This window comes from Triticum aestivum, chromosome 3B (genome assembly GCF_018294505.1).
Source record: "Triticum aestivum cultivar Chinese Spring chromosome 3B, IWGSC CS RefSeq v2.1, whole genome shotgun sequence".
In the NCBI taxonomy this organism is placed as follows: domain Eukaryota; kingdom Viridiplantae; phylum Streptophyta; class Magnoliopsida; order Poales; family Poaceae; genus Triticum; species Triticum aestivum.
Genome location: NC_057801.1, coordinates 554273541 through 554287434, shown reverse-complemented (window position 1 = coordinate 554287434; position 13894 = coordinate 554273541). Strand labels below are relative to the sequence as shown.

The 13894-nt window shown below is 44.2% G+C and overlaps 1 protein-coding gene across 1 annotated transcript; it reads left to right on the top strand.

Annotated features, from left to right (window-relative positions):
- Positions 1–13273: 13273 nt before the first annotated feature.
- On the top strand, positions 13274–13788 carry LOC123070858 (50S ribosomal protein L33). The gene has a single exon (XM_044494237.1). It carries the CDS (start codon positions 13312–13314, stop codon positions 13483–13485), a length of 174 nt encoding a protein of 57 aa, XP_044350172.1. The 5' UTR covers positions 13274–13311; the 3' UTR covers positions 13486–13788.
- Positions 13789–13894: the final 106 nt, after the last annotated feature.

Genomic DNA, 13894 nt, shown 5'->3' with positions numbered 1-13894 from the left:
AAAATCCTACTGCTGGACCAAGGTTCCATGGACTATTTTTTAGTTTGAATGCATGTTGTGAGGGCTTCTTGAATGGATGTAGGCCATTCATAGGTCTAGATGGCTGCTTCATCAAATTGACAAGTGATGCACAAATACTAGCAGCTACTGGAAGGGATGCAAACAACAATATGTACCCCATTGCCTTTGGAGTGGTTGGAGTTGAAGATATAGTTAACTGGTCCTGGTTCTTAACACAACTCAAGTATGCTCTAGGAGGAAGTGAAGAGGGCAAGTTTGGAAAGTACACATTCATGTCTGATAGACAGAAGGTTAGTTCATTTAGTTAATTTGCTTGTTTATTTAGTTGTTCATTTAGTTCATTTACTTGTGCATTTACTTGTTCATTTACATGTTCATTTAGTTGTTCATTTAGTATCAAAGAACATGACTAGTTGGTAGGGTGACCCATGTGGTATCAAAGAACATATCCATCATCAAAGTTATGCCATATGTCAGAGCCCACTAAGGTAGATGAAGCATTTCTGGAGCCTGAGTGGATTCAAGCTATGCAAGAAGAATTACATCAGTTTGAGCTCAACAACGTCTGGGAACTGGTCAAATGTCCAGATCCTCGCAAGCATAACATTATTGGCACAAAATGGATCTACCGCAACAAGCAAGATGAAAATGACCTTGTGGTGAGGAATAAGGCACGGCTTCTAGCTCAAGCCTACACACAGGTTGAGGGTATTGATTTCGATGAAACTTTTGCACCTGTTGCTAGACTTGAGGCTATTCGCATATTACTTGCTTATGCTAACCATCATAATATCACTTTATATAAAATGGATGTGAAAAGTGCATTCCTCAATGGTAAGCTTGAGGAAGAAGTATATGTTGCTCAACCCCCGGGTTTTGAAGATCCAAAGAATCCCGACAAAGTCTTCAGACTCAACAAGGCCCTGTATGGCCTCAAGCAAGCCCCTCAGGCGTGGTATGACACTTTGAAGGAATTCTTCATGAAGAAAGGGTTCAAACCCGGTTCACTCGACCCAACTCTTTTCACTAAGTCTTATGATGGTGAATTGTTTGTGTGCCAAATATATGTTGATGATATTATCTTTGGCTGTACTGACCAACGCTATAGTGATGAATTTGCCTATATGATGAGTGAAGAATATCAAATGTCTATGATGGGAGAGTTTGAATTCTTTTTAGGTCTTCAAATTCGTCAACAACGCAATGGAATATATCTCAGGAGAAATACCTCAAGGACGTGTTGAGGAAATTCGGCATGCAAGATTGCAAAGAGGTCAAAATTCTGATGCCCACAAATGGTCATCTATGCACTGATGAAAATGGTAAAGACTTTGATCAAAAGGTATACCGCTCCATGATTGGCTCATTATTGTACCTATGTGCATCTAGGCCGGATATTATGCTTAGTGTTTGCATGTGTGCCTGATTTCAAGCTACACCGAAGGAATCACACCATAAGGCTGTGAAGCATATTCTTCGATATCTACCTCACACACCAACACTTGGATTATGGTATCCCAAGGGCTCTTCATTTGATCTCATCGGATATTCAGACTCTGACTATGCTGGCGATCACGTGGACCGCAAGTCAACGTCGGGCACATGTCATTTCCTCGAACGATCTTTGGTCTGTTGGTCCTCAAAGAAACAGAACTGCGTATCACTCTCCACTGCAGAAGCTGAGTACATTGTTGCTGGATCCTTATGTGCTCAATTACTATGGATGAAGCAAACACTCAAGGACTATGGCGTCAACGTGAAGAATGTGCCTCTCTACTGCGACAATGAGAGTGCTATCAAGATTGCTCATAACCCAGTTCAGCACTCGAAGACAAAGCACATACAGATTCGTCATCATTTTCTTCGTGATCATGTGTTGAAGGGCGACAACTCCATCGATCACGTCAGCACTGAAGATCAATTGGCTGATATCTTCACTAAGCCCTTGGATGAGAAGAGATTTAGCAAGTTATGGTGTGAGCTAAATATCTTAGAATCTTCGAATGTTCTCTGAAATGGACACACATCCTAACACTTATGCTGACTTGATCAATGAAGACTAACCCTCTAAGTGTGAAGAAATTAATGAAGAAATTGACTCTTAGAGCCCTACGACAATTGTACGCAGTGTCTGAAGCCAACTTTCTTATACGGTGGGTTACGCCACCACAAAAAGTTGAAAATCTTCAATTTGAGTTTTTCCTCAATTTTTGAAATTCCTCAGTTTTTTAATTCTTCAACTAGCAATGTCTTCACTTTTTCCGTTGTTTGTCTTCATTTGAATATATATATATATATATATATATATAAATATATATATATATATATATATATATGAGTTTTATGTCCTCTACAACATTCACTTATTGCTAATTCTTCAAGTTGACTGTTTCCGCTAAGTGAATGTGATCGGACCCTTCCCCCCTATGCTAAACTCAATCTAATCTTTTCACAAATTCTTCATATGCGTTATGATTTGAAACTCGTTCAAAATCTTCATTGTGTCCTTGACAGCTGAAGAAATTGCGAACGGTAACTTAAAACTTATCTTATCTAAATTTTCGGCTTTGCCGCTCAAACCGTTCCGCTTCTCACGACAAATACTTATCTATTCACCCACGATCCTACACAATCGCCACCTCACAGTACGTGGGTGACACATGTCATGTGAATGGGAAAAGCCAGGGGCACGTTCGTCCGAAATCCTCGGGCGCACAGTTTTTCACTACCGCTATAAATACCCCTGTCTTCTCCTCAGTTCATTTTTACTCCGCTCGACCTCTCTCTCCCGCTCGAGCTTCCCAAACCCTAGCGCTGCCGCTACTTCATCGTCGCCAGTGAGGAAGAGCTTCACTGCCTCGACCTCGTCGCCGTCGTACTTGTGTCGGCCGCGGAAATCTTCACTCCGCCGCTGCCGTTGCTGTCTTCCTCCGCCAAGTTAGGGCGTGGAAGATCTGAACGGACGAACTTCACCTTAATGCTTCCCAGTTCGTCGTGTTCTTTACTTCGGGTAATTAAAAGTTGCTTTTATTACCCTCTTTGATTCATGTGTTTTCCTAAAAATCTTCAAAGGTGTTTATTCTTCAAATCTTCACACGCATGAACACCTCACATGTCATCTGTTCTTGATTTATTTCTCTAAGCTATGATTTTCTTCAAGCTTCCTCAATTGTGTGGATTTTCAATCTATACAACTCTAGAACCTAAGACAAAGAACGCTTAGTGAAATTCCTCAAGACTCATCTGGTCAAATTCCTCAAACTTGTTCCTTTTGAAAAACCCTCTGAGAATGCATATGATCTCTCCAAATTCCTCGCAACTACACTCTATTCACAGGTACAAATGTCTGCTGCTGAATCACTAGGTTCTCATCAACTTAACTCATTTGCAGCGTTCCTCGAAGAAAAGTTGCATACTTCTTCAGAGAATTCGATTGTTCAAATTCCTCAACTGAAGAAAATGACAGATGGTAAGAAGCCACAGAAGGGAGGAAAGAAGCCTGAGGTCATGACTGCTTTTGAGATCCCCGAGGACATTTACGCAGGCTATTGCACACCTGATGAGGCCAAGTTTGGTAAGGAGACCAAGAATCAGCGCAAGGTGCGCATACAACGAATTGAGAGGAGATGGGCACGCGAATGGAGGGAGTATAGGTATGTTACTCCCAAGTACATGAAGAAATTCGCGCTCAACCCTCCATGCTCAAGACCTCCATTGAGACCTGGCCAACTGGCAGATCCCACCAGCTGCAAGCATGGTGAGGACTATGCTACTGAATGGGCTAGGCACCAGGCCAAACTAGCCAAGCAAACAAAAGAAGCAGTGAGGAAATTCAATGAAGATTCTGCTGCTGCTGCTAACGCTGCTGAGGCCTCTGGTAGTAAGCCCAAAAAGGCTATGCCTAAGAAGCCCGCTCACAAGCCAAGTGCTTCTCCTTCAATGCCCTCATGGCCAGCTTCTTCAAAACCCTCACGGCCAATTCCTCAGTCTGCTCCTCCTCCTCCGACAAAGTCTTCAGTTGCTCCAACAAAACTTCGGGACTTGTGCACCTTGCCACGTGCCAAAGGACTCAAGGCTTCTCTATTGCCTCAGGAGCATCTGCAAGCTCCTCAGCTGCTCGACCTTCCTCGGCTGGTCCCTCACTACTGAAGAAAAAGGCCACTGTTGGACGAGGCCTTCGACCAAGTCCTCAAAAGAAGCAGGTCGCCTTCCAAGTGCCCTCTGATGACGATGAGGCTGATGATGAAGAACTCGCTGAAATCATCAGAGACAGGCAAGCAAGGGCCGCTAGAGCCAAAGGCAGCACTGTGCCACTTCTTCTGGATCCCAAGCTGATCCTCGATTTCATTGACTTATGGCATAAGGACCCCGCTACACCTTTGCCGGAGATGAACCTCACTCCTGGTCAAAGTCACGTCCTCACTCACTTCATTGAGGAAGAAAAGTGGAAATATGAAGAAGGATAAAGGCTGAAGAAAGCGCAATACAAGAAACAGCGCTACCTCAAGGACAATGTCCTCACCCTCACCCCTGATCAACTCATTGTTGTACGAGCTTCAAGCAACTGAGTGATGATTTCAATCGGTATCATGCTGATTGGAAGGGAGCAAAGGTTCGGTTCGTCAATTTGACGAAGACTTTCTCTTCAACTGCCTCTGCACCGGTGCATGTTGAAATTCCTCATGCTGAAGAATCTGCCCAGCCCACGGAGGAACATGCCAGCACAGCTGATGTCAGTATGGCAGCTAAAGAAAATGAGAGTTCCAGGACTGATGACTCCATTCCAGCCGCTCAAGATATTGCCAGGGCACCCACTAGTGGTGCGCCTGAAGAAAGTGAACAAGTCAGGGCAACTACAACTGTTGCGCCTGAAGAAAATGCACCTCCTATGCCTACACCGACTCCTATCCTTCCATCTGCCTTAGATGTGAAGAAGACCAAGGCTGCAGAGCATGCAGCGATGAAAAAGAGGAAGGCATCAACCTCTTCAAATTCTTCAGCCCCGAAGAAGATGAAGACTCTGATCAGTTCAATTGACAATCCAATTGATGCCGTTCCCGTCTCTTCAATGCCATCAAAGGACCTTGTTCCTTTTGGTGAAGAATATGTGATTCCTGATGAATCAAATGAAGAAACTCCTTATGCTGCTTCAGAGCAGTTGGACGAAGAAATTGAAGTGGATGAGATCCCTTCAACCCCAGTCATTTCCTCACCTTTGCCTCAGTTTACTGCTGAAGAGGCAGGTGTTGAAGAAATTGAAGAGGAGGACATGGACATTGGCTGTACCACACATGTGCTTAATGATGAATTTTGGGAAAGTCAACATCCCAACACTCCAATGTTCACTCCCCTTCAAGCTATTCCTCAGTCCCCTGCCACCACTGAAGTGCAAATGGGAACTGAAGAACCTCATGCAACCCCAAGTGTTCATGAAGAAATTCCAGCCACTAGCGCTGAAGAAATTGTCAATGAAGAATTGACAACCCAGGCTGAAGCCACTGAAGAGCCTGAAATTCCTCAGCCTGAGGAACCTGAGATTGCGATCCCTGAAGTAGTAATGCAATTGACTGATACTCCTCAGCCCAAGCCAAAGGATCTCTTCTCTAAGAAGCAAAAATTCAAGGCTGGTGATTTCTTTGGAGAGCACGTGTTCTTCACGGAATTCAACCCCTATGACAATGCTCGTCTCAGAAGGAAGCGTTTCTGGACTGCCAGCCAGGCCAACTTCTATTCCTTAGTGCTTTACAACAAGGACAAAGTCTTCGATCATGAGCATATTCCTCATGTGGACATGGAATCCATGCCTTGCTTCTCTCCAGTCCTCGGCATGATTCATGACGTTGGCTTGCTCAATTTCGTCACTGACATAGTTGATTGGAATGAAGAGCTTATTCTTCAGTTCTACACAACTCTGCATATCACAGGCGATGCTGTTGATGTCAACTGGTGGGTATTGGACTGGATGACGGAAAATACTCATTACAAGGCACCAGCCTCTGAAGTGCTTCGTGCCTTACCTATCAGTCCTCCACCTGACGGCGCTCGTTGTCTGTATGATGAACCAGAACTTACTGATCACTATATGCAAGTGCTCATGAAGCCGTTGAAGCCAGGACAAGCTCCAAGGACCAAATTCCCCGTGAAGGAATTGCTTTATGTGCCCAGAACCATCTACCGCATTCTGACGAAGACCATGAGTCCCATCAAAGGCCATGACTCATCCAATGAAGAAATTGTCGGAATGATGAAGAATATGCTTTTCAATATCATGCATGGCATTCCCATAAATTATCATGATTTCTTCATGAGGACTCTGGCGAATGTTGCACTTTCACCATTTGAGCTGAAGCCTTACGCGCCGTGGATCATGAGATTCCTCAGAACAAGGTCTTCACTCAACTACAAGGCAGATTTTCAGAATCACCTCAGCTACTTGCCCCCTATTGAAGTCCTCAAGTGGACAATCTCCTCATCTAATGAGAAGGGCAAGTCACCAGCTGTGATCGATGAAGGCACTCGTCCATTGGATGGTCAGTTCCGCAAAGCTGCATCCTACTCCACCAATGATGACTCTGCCACACATGATTCTGCTGCCAATGCTCCAAAGTCAAGTCCTCAAGCTACTGCTCCTCGTGTGATGACTGACCGTGAACTGCTTATAAGTCTTCACCAGAAGGTCGATCGAAATCACAAGTGGGTTAAGCGTCAGTTTGGTTCTATTCTTCACAACATGACTTCCACACATAATGCAGTGAAGAAAAACCACTACTACCTCCATGAAGTATTTGATCGCACCTGGGCTATCTTGTCACATCTATATGGTGAAGAAGATTTGAAGCAAATGGGCTTCAAGGAAGACTTTGACTGGTCTACTCCTCCTCCGAAGAGATACAAGAAGGTCAAGGTTCCTCCCTTGGTGGCCAGCTCATATTCTTCATCGCGCGACACGGACGAGCATGAAGACTTGGACGACACTGCAGCAGGCCCTACAACGACTCAAGACCCTGACAATGCTGGCGCTCCTCCATCATCATGATATTCTTCAGGGGCGTTAGTCCTCAGTTTCAACCCTTTTGGTCATTCGATGACAAAGGGGGAGAAATTTGAGTTAGTCTTCAAGCGGGTCTATATATGGGCGTTTTTTTGCTAAGTTACAACTCTCGTTCTTCTGATGACTTTGCTGGATCGAGTTGTAATCTTAAACTCTATGGTGGCTTGATACTTTTGTTGTGTTCCTCTGCATGCTTATTCCTCATTTATGTTAATGCACGCATGCTGAATTACATCAGTCACCATATTTCATCATGCATTTCAAATTCCTCATATTATATGTCAAATGCGTGTATGAATTACAAGATATAGGGGGAGATCTCCATGATTATACTCTTCAAGTGTGCATTGCTTCAAAAGCAAATTCCTCACTATGCACATCTTCAGGGGGAGTTCTTCTATATCTTGCAATCAAATTCCTCAATATCAGTATTTATACTTCATATGTTTATCCCCGTTGAAAACTTAACCTATATTGTCATCAATCACCAAAAAGGGGGAGATTGTAAGTGCATCTAGTGCCCCTTAGTGATTTTGGTGTATTGAAGACTTATAGGTTAAGGGACTGATGCGTTTGTGAGTGTACACAGGTATATAAGCCTATGAGGAGTTTGATATTTACAGAGAATGTCGACCCCTAAAAATGAAGTTCTTCATCTAAAGACTTTGGATTTCTAAAGACTTTCTGAAGACTTTGAAAGTGAAGAAATTGGTGTGACCTTGAAGACTTGGTATTCATTCGAGGAACATGAAGCGTGAAGACTTTTGTTTTTATAGTTTCATTTTCTCTTTCTTGAGTCATAGGAAACACCGTACTGTTAAAGGGGGTCAAGGAAATACTAAGGAAAAATTTCCATGTGATGCTCAACTCAAAATCCTACACCTACCAATCCCTTCGAGTGAAGCCATTGGAAATCTCATACAATTCAGTCATATTCTTCAGTGACAGAGACGATGTTCTTCTGATCTCTGAGGAATTTGTTCTGACAGAGGAGTTAGGAATTCACCAGTGTGAATTACCTATACAGTGAGGAACATGATAGCCCTGAGGATTTTGATAGTCAAAATTCCGACCGTTGCTGTGCTACGCGCTAGCTGTCCCAATATATCCACCCACCTAACGGTCATATCAGACAAGGGCATTTATGTCTTATCATGTCGGGCTGCTCCCCAGGCTATAAATAGCCGCCCCCTCAACCACTAGCTGGTTGGCTGCTCCGAGAGAAACTGACACTTGCCAATTGAGAGCAACCCATCCTCCGAGGACTTTGAGCGAAAATCATCAAGTGAGGAAATCCCAATCCCAAACCTACAAAACCCCAAGTGATTGAGCATCACTGAAGAGATTGATCCTGCGTGGATCCGATGCTTGTTTCCTTTGAAGACTGTGCTTCTTCCAGACGGTTAGGCGTCAAGGTCTAGAGCATCCAAGAGGAATTGTGGATCGCCGAGTGACCAAGTTTGTGAAGGTTCAGAAGTCACCTGAAGACTTACCACGAGTGATTGGGTGAGGTTTGTGTGACCTTAGCTCAAGGAGAATACGGTGAGGACTGTGTGTCCGGAAATGTGTGTCCTCGAGTTTAAATACTCAGCCGCTCCAACCAGATGTACAACTGAGACAACAGTTGGAACTGGTCTACCAAATCATTGTCTTCACCGAGCTAACTGGTTCTATCTCCTCAACTCTTTCATTTCCTCATGCATGTTGTTGTGTGCCTATTCATATCTGTTTGAAGACTTTGACTGAAGACTTTCTCAATTTCCTCAGTTCAATTTCTTCAGTCAGTCTGTCTTCATCTTGTGTTATCCTGTGTTTACGCTTTCTATATCTGTGCTTGTCTTCGTTTCATCATGATGACTATGCTTGTGTTCTGTTATGTTCCTTTCTGAGTACTTATTCCACTGCTAGTAGTTCTTCATTTAGGAATTTCCTCACCAGCAAATTCCTCAGTGAAGAATTCATAAAAATCGCCTATTCACCCCCCCCCCTCTAGTCGATATAACGCACTTTCAGGGATCAAGGACAAGTTCCTAGTGAGGTTCCACCAGAAGAGAGAGGGTGGAAAATGTGCTAGATGGGAGATTGCACCAACCTATGCAGAGAAGTTGGAGATGAACAAGAAGTATGCAAGGGATTGCAAAGCACTGATAGCTGGCCAATGACTTTTCCAAGTCACTAGTGGAGACAAGACCTATGGTGTTGACACAAACCTACAGATATGTGGGTGCAAGAAATGGGACATCAGTGGAGTTCCTTGCAACCATGCTTGTTCTGCCATCTATAGTTCTAAACAGCTGCCAGAGGATCATATCAATGTGTTCTTCAAGAAATCTATGTACTTGGAGGCATATAAGCCAGTAATTTACCCTATTCCTGGTCCAGATAGCTGGGTGAAAACTCCAACACCTGACATTGAGCCACCACAGTTCAAAGATGACAAGAAGGGGCCAGCAGAAGAGAAAAGGAAAAAGGGAAGTTTGAGCCACCTCAAGCAAAACAAACTTCTAGGATGGCTACTATAACATGTGGGAACTGCAAGCTGCAAGGACACAAGTACACAAGTTGTTCTAAGCCATTAAGGCCTGATTTGCAAATCAGGAGAAACAAGCACATGGTATTTTCATTTTGAAATTACTTGAGTGTTCATTTGTATTGACTGGTTATTATAAAGTTGTTTAATGTTTTAATTATAGAAAAACAGGACTGTACCTGAATGGCACCATAGTGCAACTTCATCAGCTGCTGGAAGTGCTAGGGGTGCACCATCATCATCTACTACAAACTCCTCTCCTGCTGTTGCAAGAGGTGCAAAGACTACTGCTGGAAGGGGTGCTGCTGGAAGGGGAGCAGCCTCAGCTCCTGCTGCTGGAAGGGGAGCAGCCTCATCTACTGCTGCTGGAAGGGGTGCTACTTCATCTGCCGCTGCTTGAAGAGGAGCAATCTCTGCTTCTACTCCTGGAAGGGGTGCTACTTTTTCTCCTACTGCTGGGAGAGGTGCAAGATCTTCCACTACTGCTGGTGGGGGGGGCAAAAATGTTCAAGCCTCCAAGAAGTTTTGCAGAAGCTTCTACTAGCCAGCCTGCAGGCAGTAGGCCAAAGAGGACAAAGTACATGAGCAAGAGGATGGAGGGGTACTTCTATGCCAGTGGGAACTACTAAATGCTCAAATTTGAAGTCTGTATGCAAGTGCATGTGTGCTAAATCAGGCATTACATCACTTTAATTATGACATTATGAACCTATGTATGGCATTATGGCACTATGGCACTATGGCAGTCAGAACCTATGTTTGTTAAACCTATGTATGGCATTATGAACCTATGTATGGCACTGTGAAGTTATCTATGTTTATCTCCTGCTGTTAAAATTATCTGCAAATATATGTTCTGTGCAAGTATATGGCATTGTGCGAATATATGGCACTTTGAAGTAATTTCTCTGCAAATATATGTTCTGTGCAATATATGTTGTGTGCAAAATAAATTTTGAGCAAAAAAGATCTGTGTAAATGTTCTCTTTAGAATATATTTTCTGTGTGTGCAAAATGTTTTCTGTGACGTGTGTGCAATATATGATGTGTGCAAAATATTTCTGTGCAAAACAGATCATGGCAAAACAACCATAAACATTATGGTTCTCTTTAGAATATATTTTTTGTGCAAAGTAAATGGTAACATATCACTTTAGAATATATGTTCTCTGCAAATATTATGGCAAAACAACCACAAACATTTCAGTTGATACAAACAAAATGCATTAATAAGTTGGACCTTAGTCTTGGGAGTAAACAACACAAGTCTTCAGAGTACACAAGACAAGTCTTGGACATAAAGATACATAAAGCATTACAGCTTATTAAGTGCATAAGAGCACATTCATATCAACTGCGGTGCTACCCTAAACCACACCACAATACATAGTTAAAAATCATCACATATCTCCTTCATCTTCTTGATCTTGTCCTTGTACCCATGTTTCTGTTTGAGCAGATCTGCAATGATGTACTCCAGTTTTTTCTTCTCTTGTTTCAGTTGGTCCCTCTCTGTCACAACTTGGTCTCTCTCTACCACTAGCTGGTCCCTCTCTTTCTCTGCCTTTGCCCTAAGTACCTGATGAAGATTGGTACAGCCATGGTCTGCCAACTTCTTCTTCTCCATCTCCTCTTTGAGATCACTTAGAGCCAACCTAACATTGCCCAACTCTGTGATAGCATCCTCCTTGTCAGCAACCATTTTAGCAAAGTCCAGTTTGAAAAACCTAAGATCTTCCTCCATCTTCCTCTTTTCTCCAACTAGTTTGAAATTTCTTTCAGCAAGCTCAACATTTTCTGTGTGCCTGTCCTTGATATCTTTGTCATACATGCTCCACAATTCAGTGAGGGAGAACTGCATAGCCACTGACCACTCTGTGTCTATCCACTCCAGATAATTGCACTTTAGTTCTGCCTACAATTAAATAAATATGTTCTCAATAAGAAATATGTTCTGAATTGTAGTTCAGTGATATCCACTGAATTATAGTTTAGTTCTATCCACTGACTTATATTCTATGCATCAAATATTACATCATCAATTAATACATATATTGTGAAAATTGCATGCACAAATTCTGCAAAGAATTATAACAGCATATATAATTGTTTTCATCTATAAGATTGTATGCATAGTTTATGGGCAGAAACAATTAAAACAACATATGGGCAACAACTATTACATCAACTTGGCAGAAACACTCATATGGGCACAAACACTCATAAGATTGTATGCACAAATTCTGGGCAGAAACATTTATATGCATAGATTATGGGCAACAACTATTACATCAACTGAAGCAACAGAAAAACTTTGATACACAAAATTGGAGTACTGACAAGTGAATGGACCAGAAACTAACTAAGCTAATCTACTTACAGTACTAGCCATCATACCTTCTCCTCAGCACACGCAAGAAAACGTCTCACTGTGTCCACAGATTCAAATGCAACAAACCTGTTGCAAGGTTGTTGATGCAGACAACGAGACGACAGATCGTGAGCAATGCCACTCCATTCATAGCAAGAGATAGTCCTAGGAAGCTAACCAGCACACAAATTGCACAAATCAGCGAGCTGGATGAAAATCCCCAAATGATGAACCCTAACCCTAGCGGGATGAACCCTAATCTGTGGGGGAGGCGAGAGGCGAACACGCATACTTGGCTAGTTACTTCTTCGCCATCCGAATAAGAGCTAGAGGACTCTTCGCTCCAAGAAACCATGGCGGAGCGGAGAAAGGCGGCGAGTCGACAGTGCCGGCGCCGGCGGTCGTCGGGGTCGAGAGAGAGGAGAGCGACAGAGTGATGAACTGGCGGACCGGTTCGAACACCGACCGGCACGGGCCACTTAAACGGGCGCGCCAAAATGGCCGTCTCTCACAGTCTAACGGCGTCCTTCAGCACGCGCCACGTCAGCCCGACAGGCGGGACCCACCTGTCGGATTCGCTGTTTTCTGAGCTAAAATGCAGCGTCGGTGCTCCCGTTACAGATTAGCCCCATTGTTGGTGGTTTTGTGTGCCCTGCCCATAATGTGGTACCGATCTGTTACCCTAGCCCATAATGTGGTGGTTTTGGGTAAATAACTCGCATCCTACAGCAGCATCAACATCCGGCATATTTCTTGTAACATATTTTATCAGTCTAGGAGCTCAAACTTTGATGCTCACAACTTAGCAAAGCATATTTTAACTTTGAGTGTTGGCCACCATGTTTGGTTAGGCCAGCGCGAAGGTATACCTTTCGTCATGTAAACATTGTGACGACGTAATAAAGCTTTGCGAGGTTGACTAAAAAAAATCCTTACGCACACCGCACTCCCCAACTCGTTTGCTATCCGAGAGCTGGAAGCCCAAAAGTACGCCGACCACACGAAGGTCAGTCGCCACAGCCCAGCCCAGCCCACGGAAGGTATAGCCTCCCCCGTAGTCCCGTACGCACACCGCATTCCCCAACCATTTCCTGCTTCTTCGCTAGAACCCTAGCCGCCGTGCCGCCCCAAGAACCGGAAAAAGGGAAGCGACAATCCGGCGTGCCCTTCCTCGTCGTTGAATCCCGCCACCTCGTAAGCCGCTCCTCTCTCCCGATCTTCTCCCTCGCTTTAATCCCAAAATTGGTGGTTCGTGCCCTGCATCACAATGATATCCGCGCTCTGATCCGATCGTCTCCAGCTTTATCTTCGCCGGGGCAAGGAGGAAATCTCGTCGGGATGGGGAAGGCGAAGCGGGCGTCCATCTTCATCAGGCTCGTGTCGGCCGCTGGCACGGGGTTCTTCTACGTGAAGCGCAAGAACCCTCGCCGGATCACGGAGAAGCTCGAGTTCAGGAAGTACGACCCCCGCGTCAACAAGCACGTCCTCTTCACGGAGGCCAAGATGAAGTGAGCGCGCGCGCGCGCGCGGTCTTCGCCGGAAGATGCAATAACGCCGTCGAGCCCTGTTACGAACCTGAGAGAGAGAAAGAGAGACATCTGTTCTTGTTCGTTGTTTTTTTTTCCTTGCTGTCGATGGACTGGGCTGCGGCGCGGTGCAGCTCATCTGTTCCTTCCTGCCGCTAATCCAAGTCCGTTCATCCCCATCCATGAAGCTCCTGGCCCAGGCCCCTGTTGCTGTACTGTTTCTGTGTTCTCTCTCTAGTCTCTCCCTGACATCGTCTAGACAGATTTGACATTTCGCCTGTCTGTGTAACATCTTTCCTGGTCCAACCGAACGTCAGTGAACTGATGGAAACTCTCTCTGAAAACTCAAAATGGAAATGGAGGTAGGTAACATGATTTGAGGCTGTAGCGGACTG

What these genes read in the sequence shown, in the direction of transcription:
- LOC123070858 (XM_044494237.1), top strand. Translation starts at nt 13,312, where the DNA reads ATGGGGAAGGCGAAGCGGGCGTCCATCTTCATCAGGCTCGTGTCGGCC.